This window comes from Hemibagrus wyckioides, linkage group LG09 (genome assembly GCF_019097595.1).
Source record: "Hemibagrus wyckioides isolate EC202008001 linkage group LG09, SWU_Hwy_1.0, whole genome shotgun sequence".
Classification (NCBI taxonomy): domain Eukaryota; kingdom Metazoa; phylum Chordata; class Actinopteri; order Siluriformes; family Bagridae; genus Hemibagrus; species Hemibagrus wyckioides.
This window is the reverse complement of record NC_080718.1, coordinates 22,416,729-22,443,486: the sequence shown is the minus strand read 5'-3', so window position 1 is coordinate 22,443,486 and position 26,758 is coordinate 22,416,729. Positions and strand designations below refer to the sequence as shown.

The 26,758-nt window shown below is 37.0% G+C and overlaps 2 protein-coding genes across 13 annotated transcripts in view; one reads left to right on the top strand and one right to left on the bottom strand.

The window, feature by feature from the left end:
- rbks (ribokinase) overlaps positions 1–6,760 on the bottom strand; it is a 44,622-nt gene extending 37,862 nt beyond the window's left edge. For 4 of the 7 annotated variants that reach the window (XR_009205745.1, XR_009205749.1, XM_058398742.1 and 1 more), the window contains exons 1-2: positions 6,587–6,722; positions 4,195–4,259 (exon numbers count right to left, since the gene is read on the bottom strand). Coding sequence is in view for 2 of the 7 variants with exons in the window: in XM_058398742.1 (XP_058254725.1) it covers positions 4,195–4,250 (56 nt within the window). In the remaining 5 variants the exon portion in view is untranslated. Of the gene's footprint in view, positions 1–4,194; positions 4,260–6,402; positions 6,535–6,586 lie in introns of those variants that run through there. The other 3 variants (XR_009205747.1, XR_009205746.1, XR_009205748.1) reach the window with 3 other exon arrangements.
- Positions 6,761–6,796: 36 nt separating this feature from the next.
- babam2 (BRISC and BRCA1 A complex member 2) overlaps positions 6,797–26,758 on the top strand; it is a 79,679-nt gene continuing 59,717 nt past the window's right edge. Inside the window, exons 1-4 of one of the 6 annotated variants that reach the window (XM_058398741.1) lie at positions 6,797–6,936; positions 8,258–8,419; positions 8,568–8,644; positions 17,746–17,840. In XM_058398741.1, coding sequence (XP_058254724.1) covers positions 8,283–8,419; positions 8,568–8,644; positions 17,746–17,840 — 309 coding nt within the window. In that variant the 5' untranslated portion in view covers positions 6,797–6,936; positions 8,258–8,282. Of the gene's footprint in view, positions 7,009–8,257; positions 8,420–8,567; positions 8,645–17,745; positions 17,841–26,758 lie in introns of all 6 variants that reach the window. The other 5 variants (XM_058398739.1, XM_058398736.1, XM_058398735.1 and 2 more) reach the window with 5 other exon arrangements.

Sequence of the window (26,758 nt, the reverse complement as noted above, 5' to 3'; positions counted from 1 at the left end):
ATTGTTTCCTTTTTACTGCTTTAGTGCTGAATGGGATATTAAGATTCAGTAACACGGTGTGCTGGTTTCGAATAATGCTGCAAGGATCAGTAGACCGAATCTATCATGATGACTACAGAACAATGTATGAAAGAAAAGCAAGCAATCTGGATACTGAGGGAAAGATTATAGTTACACCCACAGCACAGAAACGTGTCAGGGGAAAATTATAAAAAGAAATGAACTTTAAAAAAAAAAAAAAAAAAAAAAAGGCTGGTGCACTTTCATTTGGAAAAGGCAGTGACGAGAAAATAATTGCAACGGAGAACAGATTACTGGTTAAAGCTGTGAAGGAATGAGGTAGCTTAGTGGTTAAGGTGTTGGATTACTAATCAGAAGGTTGTGAGTTCAAATCCCAGCACCACCAAGCTGCCACTGCTCTCGAACCCCTGAGCAAGGTCCTTCACTTGCAATTGCTCAGTTGTATAAATGAGATGTAAGTGACGTTGGATAAGTGAACATAAGTGTCTTAAATGAGCAACAGAACAACACATGTCCTGGCTCCAGATTTGCACCATTATACAATTTTACAGATTACACCATAAAACACAGGTCTGCTCATGCTATATATTATCCAATCACGTGTCACCATTGTGATGCATAAAATCAAGAGCTTCATTTAAGGTTCACATCAAGCATCAGGACAAGGACAGTTTGATTCAAGCTGAGAGGAAGGTTACAGTAACTCAAATAACCACTCTTTACAACCGTGGTGAGCAGAAAAGCATCTCAAAGTGTCAAATATTGAGAGCAATGGCCTATAACTGGTGAAGTATCACTCCTAGATGATGATTGGAATGATGAAGATGCTCAGTTTGTGTAAGTATTCACCCCCTTAAACATTTGCATTTTTCCATATTCTGGAAATGAAGTGATCCTGAAATGGATTTAACTTGGATTATATGTCAGGAAGTGTAAAGAATTAGTGGAAAATAATAATAATAATAAGAAGAAGAAGAGTTATTATTATTATTATTATTATTATTATTATTATTATTATCCTATTATCTTACTATCTTATTATTATTATATTGATATATTGATTATTTTCCCCTACTTCTTAATAAAAATAATAATAATAATAATAATAATAATAATAATAATAATTGGTGTTAATAAATATTGTTGTTGTTATTGTTTTGTTGTTGTTATTATTATCATCAATAATCAATATAATTTGGATGCTGTTTCGGTGTAGAATGTAGAAACAAAATTTGCAACCAGAGAGCTCTAGTTCGTCAACATGGCCCATCTCACTACACCATCACACTACTGTTTCATTTTTCTACGAGAAAAAAAATAAATGGTTTGTCACTCTGCTTGCTCTATTTTGTATACAGCCTTTTATATGTTTTGGTTCTGGAAAGTTCCAGCACAGTGAATCACAGTGTCTCATTCAGACATTTAAGAAAACCACAGGCTTATTTTATTGGCCCTGTTCGGTGCATCACAGTGAATCACAGGGTCTATTGTCTTATGAATGACAGGAGGAACTGAAGTCTGAACGCTGCAGAAAAAAACACCTCATTATTAAATGGCAGAGTGCGCATCACAGTCTACACACTCTTTATCTATTTGTATCTCTATCTAAGCCTCTGGGACACGGTTGGGTCTGTGATGTTTTGCAGTCTGTCATTAATTAATACACCCTTAGCAAATATAGAGTGTAATGTTGATGATGTAAGCATGTTTGACTTATAATAGTGTCTTCATACCAGTATATACATATATATATATATATATATATATATATATATATATATATATATATATATATATATATATGTTAGATGTTTTCAGCCAATTGGATATTGTTGTAAGGTTGCCTTTGATTATTATTATTATTATTATTATTATTATTATTATTATTATTATTATATTATTATTATTATTATATCTCAGTGGTTACACAAACAAAATAAGCAAATAAATAATAGCATCAATAAGAAGAATAAAAAGAGTATTTTGTTGCATGGCCAAACCTAAGGAACTACATACACCTTCATTTTTATTCATAATAATATTCATAACAATTCTTTATTTTTTTTTTATTTGTTTGTTTGCTTTATGAAGCTTTTTGGATTGTTTTCTGTATTAGTCCCTAATATTTAAGTATATAATAATAATTATTATTATTAGTAGTAGTAGTATATTATTACATCTCAGTGGCTTTATTAACACACAAACATATAAATAAACAATAACAATAAGAAGAAGAGGAAGAAGAAGAGGAGGAGGAAGAAGAAGAAGAAGAAGAAGAAGAAGAAGAAGAAGAAGAAGAAGAAGACGAAGAAGAAGAAATAGAGGAAGAAAAAGAAGAGGAAGAAGAAGAAGAGGAAGAAGAAAAAAAAGAAGAAGTTTTTTGTGGATAGAGTAATTTATAAATTATTATTATTATTATTGTTGTTGTTATCATTATTAAGAAAGAAAGAAAGAAAGAAAGAAAGAAAGAAAGAAAGAAAGAAAGAAAGAAAGAAAAAGTAGAAGAAGGAGGAGGAGAAGGAGGAAGAGGCAACTGCCTCATCATTTGTTAGTTGATTTATAGTTATTTATCACAATAATTATTATTATTATTATTATTATTATTATTATTATTATTATTATTATTATTATTATTATTATTATTATTATTATTATATCTCAGTGGTTACACAAACAAAATAAGCAAATAAATAATAGCATCAATAAGAAGAATAAAAAGAGTATTTTGTTGCATGGCCAAACCTAAGGAACTACATACACCTTCATTTTTATTCATAATAATATTCATAACAATTCTTTATTTTTTTTTTATTTGTTTGTTTGCTTTATGAAGCAATATTTAAGTATAAAATTTAATATCTATATACTTAAATATCTAATATTTAAGTATATAATAATAATTATTATTATTAGTAGTAGTATATTATTACATCTCAGTGGCTTTATTAAGACACAAACATATAAATAAACAATAACAATAAGAAGAAGAGGAAGAGGAAGAAGAAGAGGAGGAGGAAGAAGAAGAAGAAGAAGAAGAAGAAGAAGAAGAAGAAGAAGAAGAAGAAATAGAGGAAGAAAAAGAAGAGGAAGAAGAAGAAGAGGAAGAAGAAAAAAAAGAAGTTTTTTGTGGATAGAGTAATTTATAAATTATTATTATTATTATTGTTGTTGTTATCATTATTACACCTTAGTGACATTATAAACACAAAAATAAACAAGTAAACATAGAAAGAAAGAAAGAAAGAAAGAAAGAAAGAAAGAAAGAAAGAAAGAAAGAAAGAAAGAAAGAAAGAAAGAAAGAAAGAAAGAAAGAAAGAAAGAAAGAAAAAGTAGAAGAAGGAGGAGGAGAAGGAGGAGGAAAAGGAGGAAGAGGCAACTGCCTCATCATTTGTTAGTTGATTTATAGTTATTTATCACAATAATTATTATTATTATTATTATTATTAACAACAACAACAATAATAATAATTATTATTATTAGTAGAAGTAGTAGTATTGCTGGTGTTGTTGTTTTGTTGTTATTGTTCTTAATATTATAATTGATGTTGCATTGGCTGGTTCTTTCTCTCTTTCTGACAGCTCTTTACTCAATTGTCTGAGTCACTATCGAACTTAATGCATGTGTATTAATATATATTATTTTTTCATTTGTTGCTGAGCCTGACGTTTTACAAAATTTTCTAGTATAATAAAATAACATAACATTTTTTGCATTAAATATCTCACTTTAATCAGAATCCTAATTATTTAAAATGAAAGCCATTTCGACTCTGCTGTCCCTGAAACTTCATACACAAAAGGGTTCCGTATACACAATTCCTCCACTTCTGTATTTCTTTTTAAGCATTTGAGAAATGTGTTCATATTTTTCCAGCTTTAGTCAGCAAGAGACACTTGACATTGCTGACACTGGAAAAAAAGCATCGTACCAACATCCGTCGTCTTCCACCGTGTGGTGATTCACACCTCTGGAACAAAATGAATAACTCAAATAGACGGAAAACAGTTCCTCTATCTGCTCACAGTGGCCTGCATTTAGCTCCTAATGGAAAGACCATCTAACTTCCACTAATTTTAAAACTACTTCCACTGCGTTGTTCTATATGTATGAGCGCTAATCACGGTCAAAGTGACAGTCTGATAATGGTGATAATGCATGATGCACAAACTTACCTGACCAGATCAGTCATACAGGAGCCCACTACTACAACATCCACCTCTTCAGCCATGTCCTGATCCTGACACACACACACACAATGAAATAAATAATCTATACAGTAAGTGTGCAATTAATATTAAACACAGAGCGTTGAGGAATGGATTTAAGGCCACTATTGGATGTGTAGGATTTGCTTGCACAAATATAAAAGCATGCGATATGGATTCAAAAACAAATCAAGTACACACACACACACACACACACACAGATTCAATGCTATGATTTGAAGCAGAGCTGGAGGAAGCAGCTTGAATTACATTTATTTTTTTTTCTAAAAGACTGCCTGCTTACTCTTCTCACCATCCTGTCATGTAAGAAACATTTTCAATAGGTTCGAAATAGCTTTAATTGTGCTCCATATTGGACATGTGCCTATTGCACCTGGGGCGATTATTTCCAGACGTGATTGACGGCAGCCAAGAAAATCCTTCATTAATTCAATCCCCTGCATGTGGGCTATGCATGTGAATAACAGTGTGCTAATCTGCTCAAATCTCTGCAGCAGTCCTCCGGCACGGAGAAAGCTTGGCTGCTGGTTATGGGACAGCCTAGATTTTCTCATTAACTAGTTTCTGTGCAATCTGCGAAACGTTAGCAAGAAATTAGGGAGCAGAGCTAGCAACCCTGATAGTCTAGAGCTAGGAAATGGCAGTGTTGCAGTAGGCGTGTTCTTTAATATGCTCTTAGAGGTTTTCGAAGCATTTTGCAGGGATACTCGAACATGCCTGCAAATCTTTATTGGGGAGATTTTTCTTTTACAGTGCATACATTCAAATATTGGGGGGGGGCATATATACAGAATTAAAAATAAATATAAAGTTCTAAATATACGGTACTCTTTACACATCTGAAATATACCACACAACTCTAAAATATGATTCCCTTTATCAGACTCTAGATACCGATACTGATTAATGACAGTGTGTCTAAAAAGGAGTTGAACTACATATATTTTGGTAGTTATTTTTTATTTACATTTATTTTAGATTTGTAAACGGCTGATAAATGCTTTACGGTTATAAAAAAATTAAATATGGGAAGAGATCTCTCATTGCTTCCTGACTTTTAATATCTGCAATACCCTTATCCAGAACAACTTACATCTTCATTGCATTTTTATACAACTGTACAACTGGGGGTTAAGGGCCTTGCTCAGGGGCCCAGTGGTTGCAGCTTGGAGGACCTAGGATTCAAATTCACAACCTTCTATCAACGATCTATCATCGCGTCACGGGGAGCCTGTGCCTATCTCAGGCGTGATCAGGCATCAAGGCAGAGTACACCCTGGACGGAGTGCCAACCCATAACAGGGCACACACACACACACACACACACATTCACATGCTGCGGGCAATTTAGAGACTCCAATCAGCCTAGAAGCATGTCTTTGGACTGTGGGAGGAAACCGGAGCACCCGGAGGAAACCCACCAAACACGGGGAGAACATGCAAACTCCACACACACAGTGAGCAGGAGCGAGACTCGAACCCAGGACGCTGGAGGTGTGAGGTGAACGTGCTCCCTGAATTCACAACCTTTCAATCAATAATCCAAAACCTTAACCACTAAGCTACCACATCTCCTTGGGTTTCCTAATCTCCTAATCTAATTAAGTTGCCTTTCTATATCTATAGCCGTTGCGAATGTAAAAGTTATGTTCATTCTGGGCTGAGCCTTTTACAAAGTATACTGATAGCAATTCTAAAATTAGATCTAATGACTTTGACAGTGGGCAACTGAGTGTGCAGCTCAGTGGTTAGCACTGTTGCCTCACAGCAAGAAGGTTCTGGGTTCGAATCCTGGGCCTCTCTGTGTGAGGTTTGCATGTTCTCCCCGTGCCTGCGTGGGTTTACTCCGGTTTCCTCCCACAGTCCAAAAACATGTCCATTAGGTTGATTGGTGGCCCTGTGATGGATCGGCAACCTGACCAGGGTGTACCCCTGCCTTTCGCCTCAATGAGCGCTGGGATAGCCTCCAGCAGACCCCCTTGACCCTAATTAGGAATAAAGTGGGTATAGAAAATGGATGGACCTTGACAGTCTGTATCTATATAAATGACTTTGGTGCGTTGTGCATGTAAGAAAAGCCCAGTGTGAAATCTAACCCCATGCAAATCTAAGTTGTTTATCTTTATTTCGGGATTCTCATACAGTTTCGATTACCTCGGATTTCTTACATATGTCTTGTCTGCCTACAGGTCACTCCTATCGGTTAAGCGTTACTATAGCAACCATAGATTTTAACGTGGCCACATCAATAAGGCACGTTAGAATGTGTGGCCATAGAAGCGAGTTATAAATTACACTGGAGTCACTGATTATAAATAACGAAATTTGCAAACTTTACCTACTGTCCAAACGTGCTGTCAGAATAAACCCTGAACTTTTACCCAATAAGCCAATAAACCAAAGTTCAACTCACGTGCACTATTTTAACATACTAACTACAGCAGGACATGATACATTAACACGATTTGGGAGCCCTTAGCGTTTCCTGATTCAACAAAATTCAACCTATTTGTCAGTTTACCGAAATACAGATCTGTTGATCTAAAAACAACAAAGCGTCAACGTGTGTTTTATTTTTTCTCATGGGTCAGCTCCTAAAGCTCTGGCTAGCGATAATACCGAAGCGTCCGCAGAACTGGCATTAACTTCGGACAGTTTCACGAAGGACCCCAAAACAACAACCCGGAAGTGGGTGAATGTTTTCAGCTAAGTGGTTAGCTACCTCTGTAAATGAAGTATTAGTGTTTGTTTATTATAAAGGTACATACAAAAAACATGTCGCGTGATATATATGCTTGGGGGTTTTAATATCGCCAGATCAGGAAGGAGAAAAACGGCGTCGTTTTTGCACAAACGCTGTCTTAGCATGTTAGCTTGTTAGGCTAGCAGTGAGCAATGTTCAGCGTTCAATGTTAACACTGGTTGTAAAATAGGATTGTTTGTTTATGTTAAACAAAGTGTTTCAGTTAAACCGTGCAACTGTTTATTTCTAAGATCGCAGTTGTCAGATAGAGTGTCTTGCTTAGAATGTATTATTATTATTATTATTATTATTATTATTTGCGGTCACGTGCACAATGTAACGCTAGTATATACCTTACATTCAACATGGCATAAAACAAAATTAACGTTTCAGATCTTTTTCTCTGATGATGATGTACATGGAGAAAAAATTGAATAGTTTGCAATTTAATAGTGTGTCATTTCCACTAAAAAAAAAGCTTTAAAAAACTGCATGATTTCTAATGTATTAGTCTCGTGCTTGTTCAATTAGTATCGAATATGCCACGCCCACAGGGGCGGGCCTTGCTCTACAGTAGTAGCTTGTTTGCAGTAAACATGGTTGGTATTTTGTTGTTATTTGGCTGTGAGGCTTCCCACATATTTGTTCCCTTTTTCTGTTTGGAGTTTCAGGTATGATGAAATTTAGCAGATATTGAAGTTAGCAGATATGCGATAGAGGCTTTTTGGTGTGTCGTAGCATCTTGGTGGTGTTCAATGGTGGAATGGTTTGCTTAAGAATGCCATTATAGCTGTGGAGACTAGGGATTCTCCATTAGTTCGATTAAAGTACTTTTTTATTAAGTAGCATAACAGTAAACTAACTGTAACCCTTCAGGTTTAAGTGTACAATTCATCACCGCCTCTAATATGACTCCAGAAACTTGTGTCCTAGGATATGGTCTTTGTTAAAAAGTCATTGCTCTTGTTAAAGTTTGTACTTTTCCATATTCACCTAGTTTGCTAAACTGCTGTCAGGTTTTCTTTGCTTTGAATGGTGTGTAGTATCTCCAACACCACTGGCTGTAAATCGGTCAAACATTTCATCATGTTGTCTTGTCAAACTTCCTGTTCCCGAAAGAAGTACATCAACATACAGAATTAAATTGAAGGGTTCAAGCCATTTCACGCAAGCTTTAGTGCCCCTCAATTGTCATCACAGCACCAGTGGCTCTGTGGAATCCACATCAACCCCAAACTAATGATTATGTTGTGTTATTTTGCCCAGCAGCGTAGAGAGCCTTCAGTGGAAGATGAACAGCCTTTCTCCAGAACTGGCTCTGAGCCGGATCTCTCCGGAGCTGAGGCCTTTACTTTGCACTGTAGTACGCAACGGCCGTGTCGGTTTAGATTCCACTAACTGCCTGCGGATCACTGACCTTAAATCTGGGTAAGTGTTGAATAAGTCTATTTAAGGTAGACAGTTTAAGTGGTTTGATTTGTTCGGTATAAGAATCCGCTCTAATCACTTATTCGGAGTAATGATGGCCTGTATTGAAGGTGTTGAACTTTTGACCTTTTTCCCTTTTCCTCTATAGTTGCACATCTCTGACTCCAGGGCCGTGTTGTGACAGATTTAAATTGCACATCCCATATGCTGGAGAGACTCTCAAATGTAAGTAGACACTCTGCTAAAGCAAATCATTAAAGATTCAGGATTGTAGTAAACTCATCAATAAACGGCTAGACAGGAGAACACATGCAAAGCTCTGGAGACGCTATGAAATCTATGAAATGTTCTAAACAACAAAACTCTCCCCGTCTCTCCATTGACAACACTTCACTTCCTACTGTTACTTTTACTACATGGAACACAGCTGCACACTTTGTACATCACTTTTTGCACATTCAAAATCCTCTTTTAGTTCATATTCACTTCTTGTTTTTAATTGAATTATTTATACGCACAGTCTAAGGAGGAGCAAGCCAGGTTTTCATTTCACTGCAGGTTGTAGACTGTATTACAGTGTATGTGACAAATAAAATCTTGGATTTGAAAATGGTGTCAGATAAACTGTACAAAAATGCATTAAATCGGAGTGCAGATTTAGCAAGATGGGCTAACACCAGTAACTGAAGTAGAATAATCGAAGTAGACTAGTACAGATGGGCTAACACAAGTAACTGAAGTAGACTAGTACAGATGTACCAAATGTTCTGTATATTTTTCCTTCCTACTATTAACATGTTATATTAATAATTTGTAGTATTTTGGAAGTGCAATATTTCCCACTATGCCATTTTATGACTGCATACATGGTTTACTGTGGATAGAACCACTTCACGGCATCTTTAAACTGCCATTGCATCAGTCAGGAAGGAATTAGTGCTAAGTCTATAATGAACTCAGAACTCACACTGACCTATAAGTTCCTCAAGAGCTCTTGGTTGCTGTTGTAGAATGGACATTATCAATATTTACATTATTAATGGTCCAGTGTCACCCAAATGAGGATGGGTTCTCTTCTGAGTCTGGTTCCTCTCAAGGTTTCTTCCTGATATCATCTCAGGGAGTTTTTCCTTGCCATTGTAGCATCAGGCTTGCTCATATAGGGATAGGGCAAAATTACTAGCCTAACTTTAAACTTTAGAATTTTTCCTATGTTTCTAAACTTCTGTAAAGCTTCTTTGAGACAATGTCTATTGTTAAAAGTGCTATATACACACACAGTTATATATATATATATATATATATATATATATATATATATATATATATATATGTGTGTATCACAAGAAGTGCATTGTATATAGATGCTTAAGGCACTCTTTTTGTTCTTGACAGTAATCTAGAACTGTACATAGAGTGTAAAGTGAAAGAACCAGGGATTTGTCAAGTTATGTGAAGGAAGAGACGGAAAGAAACTGTAGAAGAGTTTGTAGGGGTGAAATGGAAAGAGAGAGGGTAAGGTGACAGTTTTAAAGCTGGTTTCTGGATTTGCTTGATGCACAGCGATCACACCAGTGGATAATATAAACATAATGTCTGATTTATGTTTCAGGCCTTGCGCACAATCCGTTCAGCTTTCCTCTCGGTGTGAGACTCAGCATTGCCGTACGAAACAGTAATGAATGATGCCAGGGTGTTTAGATGATTGTTAGTTGTATCAGCAGCTGCATATTTTCACACAGTTCAGAGTCTCTTTTGGGCCTTCTTGTTGATTAATGTTGGTTTATAGGTTCCACTTAAGTGTGCCTTTGTTGTTATTGGTCTGTCTCACTGAGATATTTTTGGACTTTTATGGAGACATTTTGGGGTTTTGGACAAAGTATTTGTACCCTTGTAGGTTTAATAGTCCAACTGCACATTGATGTAGTGCTATATAATCAAATATGATTTTGGACAGCTGACCATCACACCCTGGTCTGTTGTTGAGCATATATTTTAAAACCATTGGTAATAACATTAACATCCATATTAACTGATTTTCCAGCTTCTATGCATTTTTTTTGTAAGGTGGCTTGGGGATTTGGTTTCCTGCAGCTACAGGAGTGCTGCCATCAAACAATGCCTTCATGGAGCTTGTATTGTGCACAGGGGCATTTGAACAAGTTTGGGTCCAGTGAAGGGAAATCTTTAAATTAAAGACATACTGGAACATCAAAACATCACTCATTGGGATGGTTGGGCTTGGATAGAGGAAGTGAGGCGGTCCAGTCATTGCTGAGCAGAGCTGAGGAAAAACCGCAATCTGTCTTCAACCTTCAGTTTGGCTTTATACTTGTACTTGTTTTTGATATCAAATCGCTCCATGTCTAATCAGCAGTCCAGCTGTGATGACTATAAACAACAAGACCATGTGACTTTTACTCATCAGCAGTTAATTTTGTGTGGCTAGCTGGTATGAAAATCCCCCCCCCCACCCCACCATGTTTTGCACCTCCTAGGTTAAGAATTGTTGTCTTAGAAAATTTCATGGCAAACCAATATCCTCCTTTGCCCTTCAAAAATAGTACAACTTCTTCAACTTTTTTTGAATTGCATTCTGTCCTGTAATGGTGTTGCAGATCATACCTTGTTTGGTACTCAGTGATTCCTGAAACGGAAAACATTTCTGCTTAAAAATGACAGTAATCTTTAATCATAAAGAAGCTTCCATACACTTAAATATGTAGCTCAGGGTGCGAAGTAAAATCGAAGCAATAAATAAACAAAAGGTAGCAGATTCTCACTCCTGTAACCGATTAAGCCACAGTCTTAATTCAAAACACGCCGTGATTCATCCACGTTGCTCAGAGACCCTTTTTTCCACATCATCACCAACATCTTAGCACTTTGTGATAGATCCATTACTATAATATCTAGTCTTGTTAGTCAGTTTTCAGTAGGAAACATGCAGGGAAATGGTTAATTTCTACTTTGTTATACTTCCTTTATTATACCCTTCTAACCAATGCCTTATTTTATTTATAAATAAATAAATAAAATGAGGAAGTATGAGCAAGAGCGCTTCTGTGTGTGTGTGATGCTTCCAAATACCACAGCTCAGTAAGAAGCTGCTTAATGTTCCTAAGCGGGGTTTGATATTAATTATAACACAGCAGTGATCTTAATTGAGGTTTCTGGCAATAGGTGTGAGTCATGAAGCACTCAACTGGCCGACCTTCTGGCTTGCCTGTGCTTTTGTTGAGAAATACACGTCCACAAAGCTCTGAAGTGTAAATCGGCTCTTTCTCAGTAGCTTGAATAAACACAGTTGCAGGTATATAGAAAGATATTGCAACCTGTGCTTAAACAGATCACCTTTGTAAGGAATCCCACATAGCCTACATCTTTTGCAGTATTGCTTTAATCACTGGTATTCTTAAGGGAATAAAACCCTAATTTGTGCTTAAACTAGAGTCTTTCAAGTGGGAAAAAAGCGTATACTAGTCGATTGTTAGAAGGTCTGGTTCATATTACACTGGTAGTATGTTCATCTAATTCTCTCTATATTGTCTTAGACATCTTTCCTTCTTGCCAGTAAATAGCTAAAGTCAGTTTGGGAACGGTTTCCTGCTTTTCATTTCACAACAACTAGCGGTCAACAACTCCTACATGACTCAAGCAGGTTTCATAACTCAAAGGCTTTCTTGGGCTCATGACTTCTCTGGACATTTGTGTCCAGGACTGAGATTGTAGTTATTAAACTATACTGTTTAAAAAGCCTGTAAATTTAACTAGAAACAGGACAGTGGCCAAGAAGTGCAAAACACAACAACAAATCAGAAAACATAATAACAAATCAAAAAAACACACGAAAAAAAATCAGAAAACATAATAAATCAGAAAACAAAATCATAAATCCAAAAACAAAATAACAAATCAGAAAAAAAAAACAAATCAGAAAACACAACAGATCAGAAAACAAATGAAAAAATCAGAAAACAAAATAAAAAATCAGAAAACAAAACAAAAAAAAATCAGAAAACACCATAAAAAATCAGGCAAACCAGAAAAGGCAGGTATAAGAATTCTTACCACTGATTGGAAGAGACATCCGTTACTCAAGATATACAGGAAGTACAGCAGGCTGCAGTAGAAAGTTGATTGGTGTGTATATGAACGCAGCTCTGCTCTTATAGCATTCCTTACATCCTTTAATCTGGAATAGTTTTGTCTTTGAAACGTACTTAAATGCATTAGCCAAAGCATCAAATTTAGTGGATTATACTGTATATGATGGTACTTTTTAATATTACTGTATTATTTGTTTACTAAAGATTTTTACAGGATCCTGTTGCCTGTAAAAGAAAAAAAATTACTGCAAGTTATGTTTTTCATTTTGATTTTATCAATTTTTTTTATTGATATTTATTATTAGATATGCTATTTATTTATTATTTATTGTATACATTTTTAATTATCATTGACATATTTTTACATATTTATTTTTATTTATATTCAATTTTTTATGATATATTTTTATATTTATTTATTTTTTATTTTTTTTATTCAATACATGAGCCCAAAAAGGCAGATACTTTTAAATATGTTTTGCAGTTGTTTACTGTAAATATCTATAGAACTTTATTGGCTTAAACTAAATTGGCTTTATTTTTTTTTAAAGATTATAGCATCTCATTTGACTGGATTTTAAATGTATTAATATAAACTAACAAAATCCTTTTTAGGAACGTATCATCTCCCCAGTCTATTAGTTTGAGTGATTGGTCTGAAATTTTGGTGTCCCTCATTATCTGTAGCATCGTTTGTTTAATTATGGTATAGGAAATAGGAGTATTGCTGCATATCCAGCTAAGCCTCAGGCATAAAGGAATTAAAACATTAAATAACGATTCTGGTGCTAAGTTGTTGATTGGTTCTGATTTATTTATATATATATTCAATTCAAACCTCTAACAATAAACAGAAATTATATATATATATATATATATATATATATATATATATATATATATATATATATATATATATATATATAATGTAATTTCTGTTTATTGTTAGAGGTTTGAATCTGCTTTGCCAGCACAGGAGGATATCATTAGAGCAGTTACAATGCAGAGATCTCAGAGACAAACGGTTTCTCGGTTAGCTCCTAAAAACAAACATCTTTTTTCAGTCATCATTTTCCAGTCACTTCATATTAATGAGAGCTTTAAGTAATAGAGGCGGCAAATGCTGGACTCTGATGGTGGCATTAGTTTGAAAGTCAAAGATCTGTTGAAGCAGAGCATAAAGATGAGGAGGTGATAGACTAAAGCAAAGGTCTAAAGCTGCATCGTTGTTTTGAAACCGAAGGCCCATTTGTTCCACTATTAGTACAGAGTAGAACGGCATTATGAGCCTCCCAAAATAAATATCATCATTGAACATCAGTAAAGATTACTTGTTAATTGTAAATAATAATATCCAAGTCGTCCAGGGTGGATTTTTCCTATAATTATGCCATTTTACTGCTCATAATTACATCTGAACTTAGATGACCCGAGAGACGGTTGTGTTGATGCTTGCTGTGCTTTTTTTATTATTTTTTTTAATTTTTTTTGCCTTTTAGAATGGAAATTTTGGTGGAAGGAGATGGGAAACGTTCATATTGTTTGCTCTGTTAGGTATTAAAAGTGGATCTGAAAGTAACACAGTGTTCCTAGTTGTGCCCCTCAAGCACCTACTTTGATTTACTGCCCGAAAGCCTTTAACTCCAGGGGTGTTTCATGGTCCTCGAACCCTGACGGCTTAATGACAAGGTAATATTATTATAAACATCTGGCCTGAATGGATTACAGGTATTTCTTCTAACCAGTGTGACTGATTTTATGATGAACATCAGCTTGATATTTTTTTTTTAAATTATTATTTATTTATTTATTTATTTATTTATTTATTTATTTATTTATTTATTTATTTAATAATGCGGTCTATGGAAAAGTACTGCCTTGTATTTGATTACTCACTTGTTTGTGGAGTTACACATACTTTTAGAAGTAGAAAAATTGAACCGTAGCATGGTAACGTAGTGAAAGGACTTCTGTTTTATTGAGCAGCTTTTAAGAGCTCTTTCACTGGGGCTTGCTGGTATTTTTATTGTGAATAAAAATTGATTGCGTTTGAAACGTCGCCTTCCATCTTACAATCCAAGTCCTGGCTCATCTCATGTCTCTGTGCAAAAATATAATGCTAACTTTATCATACTATAGCTAATAACTAGACGTACAGTTGTGGGCCAGACTCTGAGGTTAGTTTGCGTGATCTTATTTATTTATTTATTTATTTATTTATTTATTTGGCTTCATATCAAGAAGAACCCAACCCTGACATTGCTGTGTATGAGGATGACGTGTTTTCTGCTTAGAACCAAGTCTCTGTGACTCATTTGAGGAGTCTGATGGAATACTGGGACACTGACTTGCGGTTCAGAACCTCAGTCTCACAGTAAATCTGTGGAGTTATTTGGGAAAGCAGGTGAAATGCTGGCTAAAAAAACAGGCTGAGGCTTAGAGCTGAAGACACTGGTGACATGCGTACCTGATAGTATTAACACTGACATTAAGGCAAGGAGAAACATCAACAAGGATTAGACTCATTTTTTCTACATGAGGTTATGTGATGAAGTTTGTGGACTTCTGACTTTCAGGATGTTACGTGATTATTGAACATCAGAGTAGATCTAATCCTCCTTTACTGCTATAACTGCTTCACATACATATTACAGCATGGCTGTGGATTCCTGCCCTTTCCTGTACTTCCTTCCTTCCTTCCTTCTTTCTTTCTTTCTTTCTTTCTTTCTTTCTTTCTTTCTTTCTTTCTTTCTTTCTTTCTTTCTTTCTTTCTTTCTTTCTTTCTTTCTTTCTTTCTTTCTTTCTTTCTTTCTTTCTTTCTTTCTTTCTTTCTTTCTTCTTTTTGTCAACTTCTTTTCTTTCTATTCTTTTCTACTGTTATAACAGCTTGAAATAGATTTTGGAGCATGGCTGTAAGGAGTGAGGTGGATTGCTGTCTGGGGTACAGTCGGTGTTCTAGTTCATCCTAAAGGAGTTGAGGTCAGGGCTCTGATGTTAGGTGATGGAGGTCTGGGGTACAGTCGGTGTTCTAGTTCATCCTAAAGGAGTTGAGGTCAGGGCTCTGATGTTAGGTGATGGAGGTCTGGGGTACAGTCGGTGTTCTAGTTCATCCTAAAGGAGTTGAGGTCAGGGCTCTGATGTTAGGTGATGGAGGTCTGGGGTACAGTCGGTGTTCTAGTTCATCCTAAAGGAGTTGAGGTCAGGGCTCTGATGTTAGGTGATGGAGGTCTGGGGTACAGTCGGTGTTCTAGTTCATCCTAAAGGAGTTGAGGTCAGGGCTCTGATGTTAGGTGATGGAGGTCTGGGGTACAGTCGGTGTTCTAGTTCATCCTAAAGGAGTTGAGGTCAGGGCTTTGCGCAGGCGTTCCTCCACATGTCTTCATGATGCTCACTCTGTGCTCAGGGGTTTTGTCATGCTGGAACATGTCTGGGTTTTTTTTAGTTCCAGTGAATTGAAAGCTTAAAGCTACAGCATACAGACATCTTATACAATACAGCACTGTGTGCTTTCAGCTTTGTGGCAGAATTTTGGAGAAGACCCTCGTATTGGTGGTCAGGTCCATAACTTTTGGCCATATTGTGTACTTTTGATTTCTTTAATACTAAAGGCATGAGACTTGATTAATTAATTAAAAAGTTTATTATTGTTGTAATTATTATTATTATTATTATTATTATTATTATTATTATTATTATTAACTACAACAGGAATACTACTACTATTAATAATACAAATGATTCATTTATGAAATTATTAATTATAGCAAAATAAATGATAATGATAAATGATGATGAAAAATATCAAACATTAATAAATAATATTAATAAAATATGTTAAATAATCTGTAATGTAATAATGTATACTTTAGTTTTATAGATTTAGAGTCAGTGTCAGTGTGGTTTTGTGATTTAGATTTTACCTTTCTTTCTTTCTTTCTTTCTTTCTTTCTTTCTTTCTTTCTTTCTTTCTTTCTTTCTTTCTTTCTTTCTTTCTTTCTTTCTTTCTTTCTTTCTTTCTTTCTTTCTTTCTTTCTTTCTTTCTTTCTTTCTTTCTTTCTTTCTTTCTTTCTTTCTTTCTTTCTTTCTTTCTTTCTTTCTTCCTTCCTTCCTTCCTTCCTTCCTTCCTTCCTTTCAGTCCTTTTTGATAGATAGATGGATGGGTCAAAAGTATAAAGTGAATATAGCTTATGTCCTTTCAACACAGTGACTTCTATCTATTTAAATATTTTCCTATAAATGTGTAATAAATCAGTATGAGTTTGCTGAACCACACCGTCTTCATTGTGTGACCCTGCTACATGTTGTACATTCGATGATTTCATAGATTTTTCAGCCTTTTTTTGTGGCAATCACCACCATGCTGTTTAATCTTTGCACTCTTTAATCTAGGTGTAACAGTAAGCTGTAAGTGTGAAGCGGTATAAGCATGGCATAACATGCGTAAGTGTAAAAGGAATGTGAGAATCCATGGTGGCACCTACATTCAGGTGTCATTTGTGGCCTATAATTACCCTCCCACGCTCTCACACTTCATACTGCTGTAGAAACCATGTGTTTGTGTCGCATGACCTAAGTGAAGAATAAAACACAATGGGCTGTGCTGTTCTAGGAAAACAAGCAACAATAGACTGGTGTGACTTTCCCACCCTAGAGTTACCAAAAACATCATGTTTTGCGTTCCTCTTATATAAGAGCAATTTACCAGAAATTACGTTTTTTTGAATTGTTTATTACAATAATGACTTATTGTACTTTTTTATATATCAGTTTATAGTTACATAAATGCTGTGGAACATGTTATTTCCTGTTATCGCTTGCATTATAGCAGCTAGAAATTTTATTTTTAATTTTAAAGTCATTTTTAATTCATTCTCCTGTTATCCTCAAATTTACAAGCATGTTTTGCCATTAGGGTCAGTTTAAGGTGAGGTCAGTGCTCTGTGCAGGAGTTCTTCAGGCCTTCATGTCTTCATGATGCTCACTTTTGTGCTCAACCCTTCAGAATAAACCTCCAGAATCTAATTGTAATTGAAATTAAATTAGCTTTTAAAATAAAACATAACCCAAACCCACCCCATTCTCCTAAACACCCAGAAGATCTATTACACCAACTATAGAAAAATTTACAAATCAGCATAAAATCTTTAGCAGTTTTTAATATTTTTTCCTGATGGATTGCTCATTCATGAATGTTTTGGGGTTTGTTTTTTTTTCCAGGGGACATCATCTTTAATGCCAGAGACCCCGAGCTGCCTCCTGACTTTATTTTCGGAGAGGATGCAGAGTTCTTGCCAGAGCCTTCAGAGCTGCCGGTATGTCTGTCTTTACTGAAATGTCTACCAACTTTCTCATACACACTCCTGATTGAAGATCTGGAACGATGGAGCTATTAAATAGCATTTACAGCCAAATAAATCCTCACAGGAAAATTCCTCACTTCCAGACCTGTAATGTCCATTGCAAAAAAATAGCCTCTGATAATAAAAAAAAAAGGGGGAGGATTTTCTCATACAAAAATCACAAATGAGCTTCCTAATGAATATCTTGAAGGCATTTTTTTTGTTTTTAAACATTTCCATTGAAAAAGCATATTTTGTTTATGTCCATCTTAAATTCTATTAACTTTCCTTAAACCCCACAAACCAGGTGTGAAAAAAATAAACTGTAACAAAATAAACCATAAGATAACTAACTGGTTATACTGGAGTGCAGACACACACACAGGGACTATGGTAGTGGCTGTTGGTGACCATCAAAAGTACAGATATAAAATAACTACACTATACATTTAATTACACAATATACACTGATCAGGCATAACATTATGACCACCTGCCTAATATTGTGTTGGTGCCCGTTCTGCAGCCAAAACAGCTCTGACCCGTCTGGACTCCACTAGATCCCTGAAGGTGTACTGTGGTATCTGGCACCAAGATCCTTTAAGGATACTTAAAGGACTTAAAGGATACTTTTGATAGATACTGACCACTGCAGACCCCACAAGAGCTGCAGTTTTGGAGATGCTCTGATCCAGTAGTCTAGCCATCACAATCTGTCCCTTGTCAAACTCGCTGAAATCCTTACGCTCGCCCATTTTTCCTGCTTCTAACACATCAGCATTGAGGACAAAATGTTCACTTGCTGCCTAATATATCCCACCCACTAACAGGTGCCATGATGAGGAGATCATCAGTCACAGCGGTCTCAGCGGTCTCAGCGGTCATAATGTTATGCCTGATCGGTGTACAGATTATGAGACAGGTTATAAATGTATATAAAGTACATTTAAAGCAATAGTGTGTGTAATATTCGGGGATGAAGTGGTGAGTGTATGTAGATGTAAAGTGAAGTGTACCTACTTAATAGTAATAACAGTTTGTGATCATACGAAGAGAACTCTCGGTCCCAGATTTCTATATTTTCCTTATTTTTTTTAAATTGTTAATTATGTTTAACGATCACACCTATGCTTTTACACGTCACCTTCTACTAAACCATGATTTTTAGTTTAGAATCCAGTTAAGAGATCTTGTTGGAAGAGCTCTGTGTTAAAAGTTCCCTCTGACAGCCAGTGATACAGTAAGACTGTAAGATTCAGAAGTTGTTTTAAAGAGATTCTGAAGCTTGTGGCCAGAAAAGTGTGTAGTAAAAGAAAAGCAGTTAGGTGGATAGATAATGTTGACCAAAGCAGTGCAGCATGTCTGGCCACTGGAGAGCAGCTGCTTCACTTTGAAGCAGCAAAGCAACAGAGACTTTGACTTCCTTTTAAGTGGCTTGTTAAATCTGATGGATTTTACTGATATGTGCAGCTGAGTCAAAAGTCATGTTTGGGTTGGAGCTTGTTTTTGGTGTGTGTGTGTGTGTGTGTTATAGAAATATGTAACATCTCCATCTGACCTCTGCTTCTGGAAGAAAGTGCAGGCCTCATATCAGCCTCCATAGAGATCACTGCAGTCAGAAGTTCCCTTGTTGTGAAGTGTGATGTTTTTGGGGTGTTTCTTTCTTTTCCAGATCACACTTGTCCTACTTACTGTAGATGACACACTCACAGCTGCCATGTTTCCTCGCTGTCTGTGAAACTGTACTGTTGCGAGTAATAAACAGGGATTTGCAAGGAGACAGATTTGTGGGTAAACTAACAAACGTCTGACAGACCGACAGACGGACCGTCGGAGGAGCCTTACAGCGAGACGCACGGCCTGCTGGGAAGTTGCACAGTCCTGCTGTGGGCTTTTTTTTTTAAATTCTAGAACAAAAATAGAATTTTATTCAGGCATTTGTTCACCTCTTAAAATGGAAAAAGACGCACACGACTTTTCCACTGTTGACACTTTAGAGATTTGATGGGAAGTAATGAGTGTCATACTCTAAATTTAGCACATCTGGACTCTAGTCAAATTTTTCCCTCAGATGGTTTGTACTGTGTTTGCATTGAGACAAACAATTAATTCTCATGAGATGTTTCTCTATCTGCCAAATGACCCTCACGTCTTTCTTTCGTTTCTTAAGAAAATATACATTTATATAAGAATAGAACATCTGTGGCTTTCAGCTGTTCTAGACCTGCTTGTCTGACCTGGACATGAAGCGAGCACAAATGTCTACTGAACTATTTTTACGATTATAAAAAGAAAAAGAAAAAAATTTCCCCAGCTTGCGTAAGAGTTTTTGGAGACTGTTGCTCACCGTCTCCTAACTCCAGCTGGAAACAAGAAGTGGAAGCACATCCAGAAGTGTGTTTACCTGCTCTTTTTAACATGTTACACACATCTGTTAGGATGAGATACACCCTGCTTACTTCTTCTAGTCTGTTAAGCACCCTTTCCCTCTGAAACACACTCGTCATTGTGTTCAATATCCACCGTTAAACCTTTCACGTTCATGACGTCGCTCCATCTATTCGAATTTTTTATTTTTTCCGCTATCCAGATGTTTCTGCCGGATTCGCCGCTCCTGTTTATCGTAACACATTTCGCCCGTGCGGCAAACACGATCAGAAGAAAGTCTTGTCGGTTTTTATCTGCAGCTGCTCACAGACGCCAAACAGCACTTTCTTTGTTTTGCAGATCGTGGAATCGAGGTTGCCAGTGAAACATGTTTCAATCCAGATTGAATGGCGCAGACTTGTTTTTCACCTGGCAGTAAACATCAGGCTCTTTTTTTTTTTCAGATCCCTTCGTGAAATTCCGGACGTCTCGGTCAAATGTTTGTCCTGCTTACAGTCTGACCTGGATATTATTAGCTGCAAAGCTCCATGTTGTTTCTTTGGCTCGAGATGTGGAACAAAAAAAAAAAAGCGGAGCTGACACCCTCATGTTTACGGGTGCAAACATCTGGGATTAATAAGGATCGTTTCCAAGATCTGGGTTTTTTTTTTTTTTGTTAAAGACGGGAACTTATCCTGAGCGTTTAAGGAATATTTTGGAAGAGCAGGCTCCGTATCGTCAGCTTTGTAACAATGAGCCACATATTCCAATAGGAGCTTTATTACATTTGGCCAATGTCTAAGTAATAACATTTCAGTTATTTATATTACTTGCCTTACTTTTTTTCTTATCATTTTACATTAACCTCTAATAGTGTCTGCTACAATAAATCCAGAGCTGAAAAAGAAAAGCGTCCTCAAAGCGACGACATCGTCGAAGAATCTTATTTTGTTTCGTATCTTCTTTTCTTTCGCCTGGTGCATTTTTACATTTTGTGAAAACGTCCCGGCAATTTTCGCTTGGTGCCACCGAGAGCAAAAAATTTTCCCCCATCGTTATTCGGATAGATCTAATTGTTTTTTTTTTTCTTCTTCTGACCATATTATTGTTTTGTTAATTATATTTTAATCAAATTATGATTTATAAACCAAAAAAAAGGGAAACAGGTTCTTCTATGCCATGATTCTTCTGTTTATCTTTTCAAACTGATGCTAGTTGCATCACCAGGCAGCAGAATACACTCAGAGGAAAGCGCAATCTGCCCCCTTCCCCATACATAAGCTGACTAGATGCCCACAAATGCCTGTTATTGCAGTGATTGGCAGAGGAGTGAAAAACCCAACCAGAAAGCACAGACTCTCTCAAGGACCCTCAGCCATGGATAGCTGTGGCATCCTGATCAGGAACTCCCGGGATCACCGTCTCCTGACGCCGGACCAAACACTTTCCTGTCCCCGCTGCTCATGAGCCTTTTCTTGTTCCATTTTCCGGGAAGCACTCTCCATGTGTTCTCAATAACGGCAGCTCGCAAGCGAAACCCGCCCATCATTGTTGAAGGCTTCATAGCCTCCCAAATGACAAATTAGGGAGCAAACAGAATGTCCGTATGTACTGCGGTCAACCAAAAGAAGTCACCATCGATATATCACCCTCCATTTTCAGCACATGCTTTCATGCGTAATGCTCTGCACTGACCACAGGCCTTCACTCACCACACCAACATAACAGTACTTCTTTGTTTCGGTTACAACACACTGATAAGCGAGCAGCGGCGGAAAAAGAAGGCATGGACTTTCTGCTTATGAAGCCGTCGTATTCAAGAGGTTTCATGCTTTATCTCTAGCGTGCTTTACGTTGTAAACCCTCTTCATCGTGGATGAATGCGTCATATCTTATAGTAAGGCTCGTGACTGATGTTTTTGCATCATCAGACCACTACTACACCAGAGTCCGTTCCTCATGAGCTAGTCATGGCTTAGAAACTTATTTTTTCTTCTGCTATAACTTGTACTTGTATAAATCAGTGTATCTATAGTGCGAAACCTTGGAGCTGGCATGTTTTATTTTGTTTTTTTTCCCTGCAACAACAAGTGAGCATTTAAACAGGAATAGCTCATATTTCCACCTAATATTCCAAATGTACTGAATCACTCCAAGGCATGTTTACTGTCAAATGTTTGTCTAGCTCGTTTAGAGCTAAGAGGCTATTGAGCCCAATGAGTTCAATATTTGTAATCACGCCCCTGGTTCCATACGGTAAACAAAAATTTGTCCTTTAAACAAATCTAAACTAGAGAACAAAGTGAAATGGACCACGTATTAGTTTGTAAATATGCTACGTCTCTGTTTACTCACCTCATGTTGTCAGATTACAAAATAAAGGTTTGCGTATAGAAATGTTTATTATAGTTATCCAGATTAGCCTGAAATATTTGAATGGATTTTTTTATTTAATTAATTAGAAAGCTATTCACTAAAGCTCTGTTATTTCTACCTGTAGCTGTATTATATTACCCCCTCCCAACCCCAACCCCCATTATAAAAGCCTGCTCTTTGTGAATATTAAGTGGATGTAACTTTCTGATTACATAGCCTAGTGCCCAATTATCACAAGAAGTGTGCCAATTAGCAGCCGGGGTTTAATTCTCAGTGACGTCATTGCTGACGTACGAAGCTAATATTGCCGTCGGCGAGCAGGAGAATCGTGTCATTTGAAAAGGTTCGCGGGCTTCAGGTGCGAACAGCCGAGGTTGGGTTTGTGTGTTTCTTTATTTGCGGGAGAATGTATTCGTAGTGAAGGGCGCTTTGCTTTAAGCGAACACTGCAGGGAATGCCTTCCATTCTCTCCAATGAGTCATTGTACTTTAATTATCCCCGACTGTAATGCAGCGACACCGCTGTGCAAGAACTTCATTCGGATTTTAATTGGTGGGTTTTCGAGCTACTAAACAAAGAGACGTTTATTGTGGGAAGTTAGCCGAGGCTGCGCTTATGGCTGCTGGTGGAATATGTGACTTTACAGCCATGGGAAAATGAGAGGAGAGATGAAAGCATTGGCCGTGCATCTCGCCCCTGGCTTTTTAGCAAACTGGATTTGTAGTCTAGACACCACGTATATCTAATACTGTTTGATTTCTCGGTTAGGTTTAAATTAATGATCCGTGCTCTGCTGTCTCTCATGACTGTGTGCCCAGGTTCAAGCTAGAAACACGGTACAGAAAGTCAATTTAAAGAGGAACACTGCCACTCTAAAAAGCTGCATGTTAATAGAAGTTCTTGTTTATAATAGTGTGGTAGAAGAAGAAGGAAAAAAGAAAAGCCAAAATAATGTTAGTGACCTATTCAGTCTTACAATGAAAGGATATTATATCACCTCTACAGATCTTACGCCAGTAGTGTTTGGCATCCAACCCCCTCCTTTTCCCTCCCAGTGTTCATGATTTCCCATCTGTCCCCACTGTGGGGTCTCTTATTAGTGTACGGGAATGGGATAAGCGCTCCGGGGCAGTCTGTGCCCACTCGTTGGGTGTTTTTTTTTTTTTTTCCTCCTTTCTTCTCCTTTTTTTCTTTAATGAGTCTCTTGGTTCTGGACCGAGGCCTGACAATAGAGTGCCAGAGGAGGCTTGTTCTTTGGCATAGTCCACCCATCTATCCACTGGCCTTCATGTTGACCAGGAAGCTGCCAGGAAAACCCACAGAGAATCTTCTAGAAAATTTCTCAGGGCAACAACACCGAAAACAAAGCTTGCCATGCCGGAGCTTGTACAAGCTTATGCTAAATCCTTATAATTCCTCATGTTGCAGTAGATAGATTAATAGTGTTGGTTTTGCTAGTATTGTGTATCCCGGTCCAGAGTCGATTTGGAATTGAACTTGACAGAAAGCTTTTATGAGAATTAGATGTTTCTGTGAACCACGCCGACTTGTTTTTGATGTTTAGACTTATCTATCCTGTACCTAAAATGAGCTCGAATGGGATTTTTTCTGGCCTAGGCGTGGTCTTGTTTTCAGAAGCTCTCCACTGGACCCTGCAGGATTAACCGTCGTTCGTGTAAACATTGTAAGTGGTTTGCCTGCTTTTCCCTGTATAAGCACCTGTAGTCTGAGAGTGCACTGGGAAATACCCAAAGTAAGCATGTGTTTAAACCCAGACAGCCGGGAGAGTGGAGGCAGCATCTTTATGTCTACAGCAGGATAAACAAGCAGCGGCTGGTCTGATGTCCACTGACGAGCTCATTTTGCGTGAGGTATTTTGACTGGCTTTCAATGCAGCAACAAGGCAATGCTTTTTTTGTAGCCTGAGACAAACCTGACACTAATGTGCCCCTGTCTTACAGGAGAGGGCAGATGTGCAATGTGACCGCTAGAAGTTTCTAATCGAAAAGTTATTCTGTTTGTTAATACTTCAGTGAAATTCTGTGCACATATTCAGATTTATTTCACACAAGCTTTTAAATAAATACATTAAAAAATGTTATTCATGTTCAGTTTTGGACTAGTTTTTGACTGAAGACATACTTTGTATTGTTTTTTTTTTTGTTTTTTTTGTTTTCCTCCAAAAGGAAATGTTCTTTTTCTCCACACCTTTAGCGTCCAGGGAATTTTTTTTTTTGTTTGTTTCTTTTGGTTTGGTTAAGACAAACACCTTGACCCTGTCACATAACAATCATGCTGGTATTTTATCATGGCACGCATGAATATACGCTGAAGAAAGTTCAGCACTCCCTGCGGGAGAGTCAAGGTCAGGAAGACTGAATGGTGGCTGGAGTACAGCATTTTTACTCTTCCTTTTTGCATGGAGTGGACACCTTGTATCCCGTACCAAAAAAAAAAAAAGAAAAAAGGCCACAACAATGAAGCTCAGAGTGCCCATAAAGAGATTGATTCCAACCTAGACTCCACATGCTTAAACCCTGCTTCCTCTTCCTTCCTGTTCTCCACAGTTACGAGTCTGTGTGATTATTGGAGCTTTTATCTGCACAGCCCAATAACAGACATGGGAATGTTTTTAAACCTACGGTTTATCACACTCATCTCTATAAGTGATGATGGACGTCTTGGGAAGAGGAAGTCAACACAGTGCTGTAGAAGATGAGCTCTCGAGGTCAGGCTAGATGGAAGGTATCACTTCAGTTCTGTGGGCAGTGATTCTTTATGTTTTGCACATTCGTGAATAATATAATTATGGAGTTGATCTATCTGAGTGGATGTCTTAAGCTAATTAAGGAATAAAGCAATATGGTGTGCTGTTATAGGGAAATAATCAACAGCAGGGTGGTGTGATGTAGCTCAACTGTCCTGTCGGATAACGTAAAAGGAACAGCCATAACTCTTTCCAGAAATGAGGTACATTTCCTCAGGTTTTAACAATAAGCTTCAATTCAGTGTTATTTGTATAAGCGCTTTTTAACACTGGACATTGTCATAAAGCAACTATATACATTTAGCATATTCATTTTAAATAAAAGAAATGATCATAATAAGCAAAACTCCCCGAGACAATATTAGAAAGGAACCTTCAGAGGAACCAGAACCCTCATCTGAAAGCGGAAAGTTAGGGAGGTTATAAATAATTTCCCTTCTATACCTATGTACTATATGGTCAAAAAGTGCACTTATGTGAAGTAGGAAATTCTCTCTAATTTCAACATGAAGTCTGTTTAGTTGTAGTAATCAGTTGTTCATGGCTATTGCAGTCCTAAAACTATCGTAGCAATTATAAATCCTAATCCATCGTAGTCAAACTGCAGTCCAAAGCCAGCTTCATGCTTTTCATCTGCAGTGATCTTGTGTATCTCCACATCTACTCATGTGTGTTCATCCTCAGCAGCTTTTTCCAAGTCATAAGAACTCCATGCAGAAGCAGGGCATCAGAACGGATCAGGCGGAGCAGAAGGGGTCAGGATCACTGAGGTCTCAGGAGTAACATGTATAGCTCGACAGGGTATACAATACAATCTGTGTGGATGTTGTTACTATAGAAACCTGTTAGAATAAGCGCATTAATGTCAGAGCTGCTGTTATCAGAAATGATTCAACACCTTGATAGTTTACCAGCGCTGTGGTGTCTCAAGTCTTCCACCACTCGCACCCGGAGACCTAAAGAACACTGCAATTAGATTCATTTAATTATATTAGCTCTGATTTTAATGCCCTTACTAGTCAAAGGCTAATGAAATGCTAAGTGCTAAAAGAAATATATGTTGCTTTACATAATTCCAGCAGCATCTGTGAAAGCTTGATCGAGGCAGGAGGCACAGAGGATGCAGTGTGAATTGGGCACTTATCAAGCTACTGCTGATTACGTAATGCACGTCCTTCCAGTTTGCACTAAACATCTAATATTAACATTAAGGTTCAAATATTTAGTAAGAGCGTAAAGCTGAAATAATCACTGGTTTGGCAAAAAACTGTTGAAGTAGCATGTCCTCTATGTCAGTGTCAGGAGTCCATGAGAGGAAATCGCCTTCTTCCACCAAAAAACCCCAACTCCGGCCCTTTTAAAATGCCAATCCAGGTGCAAT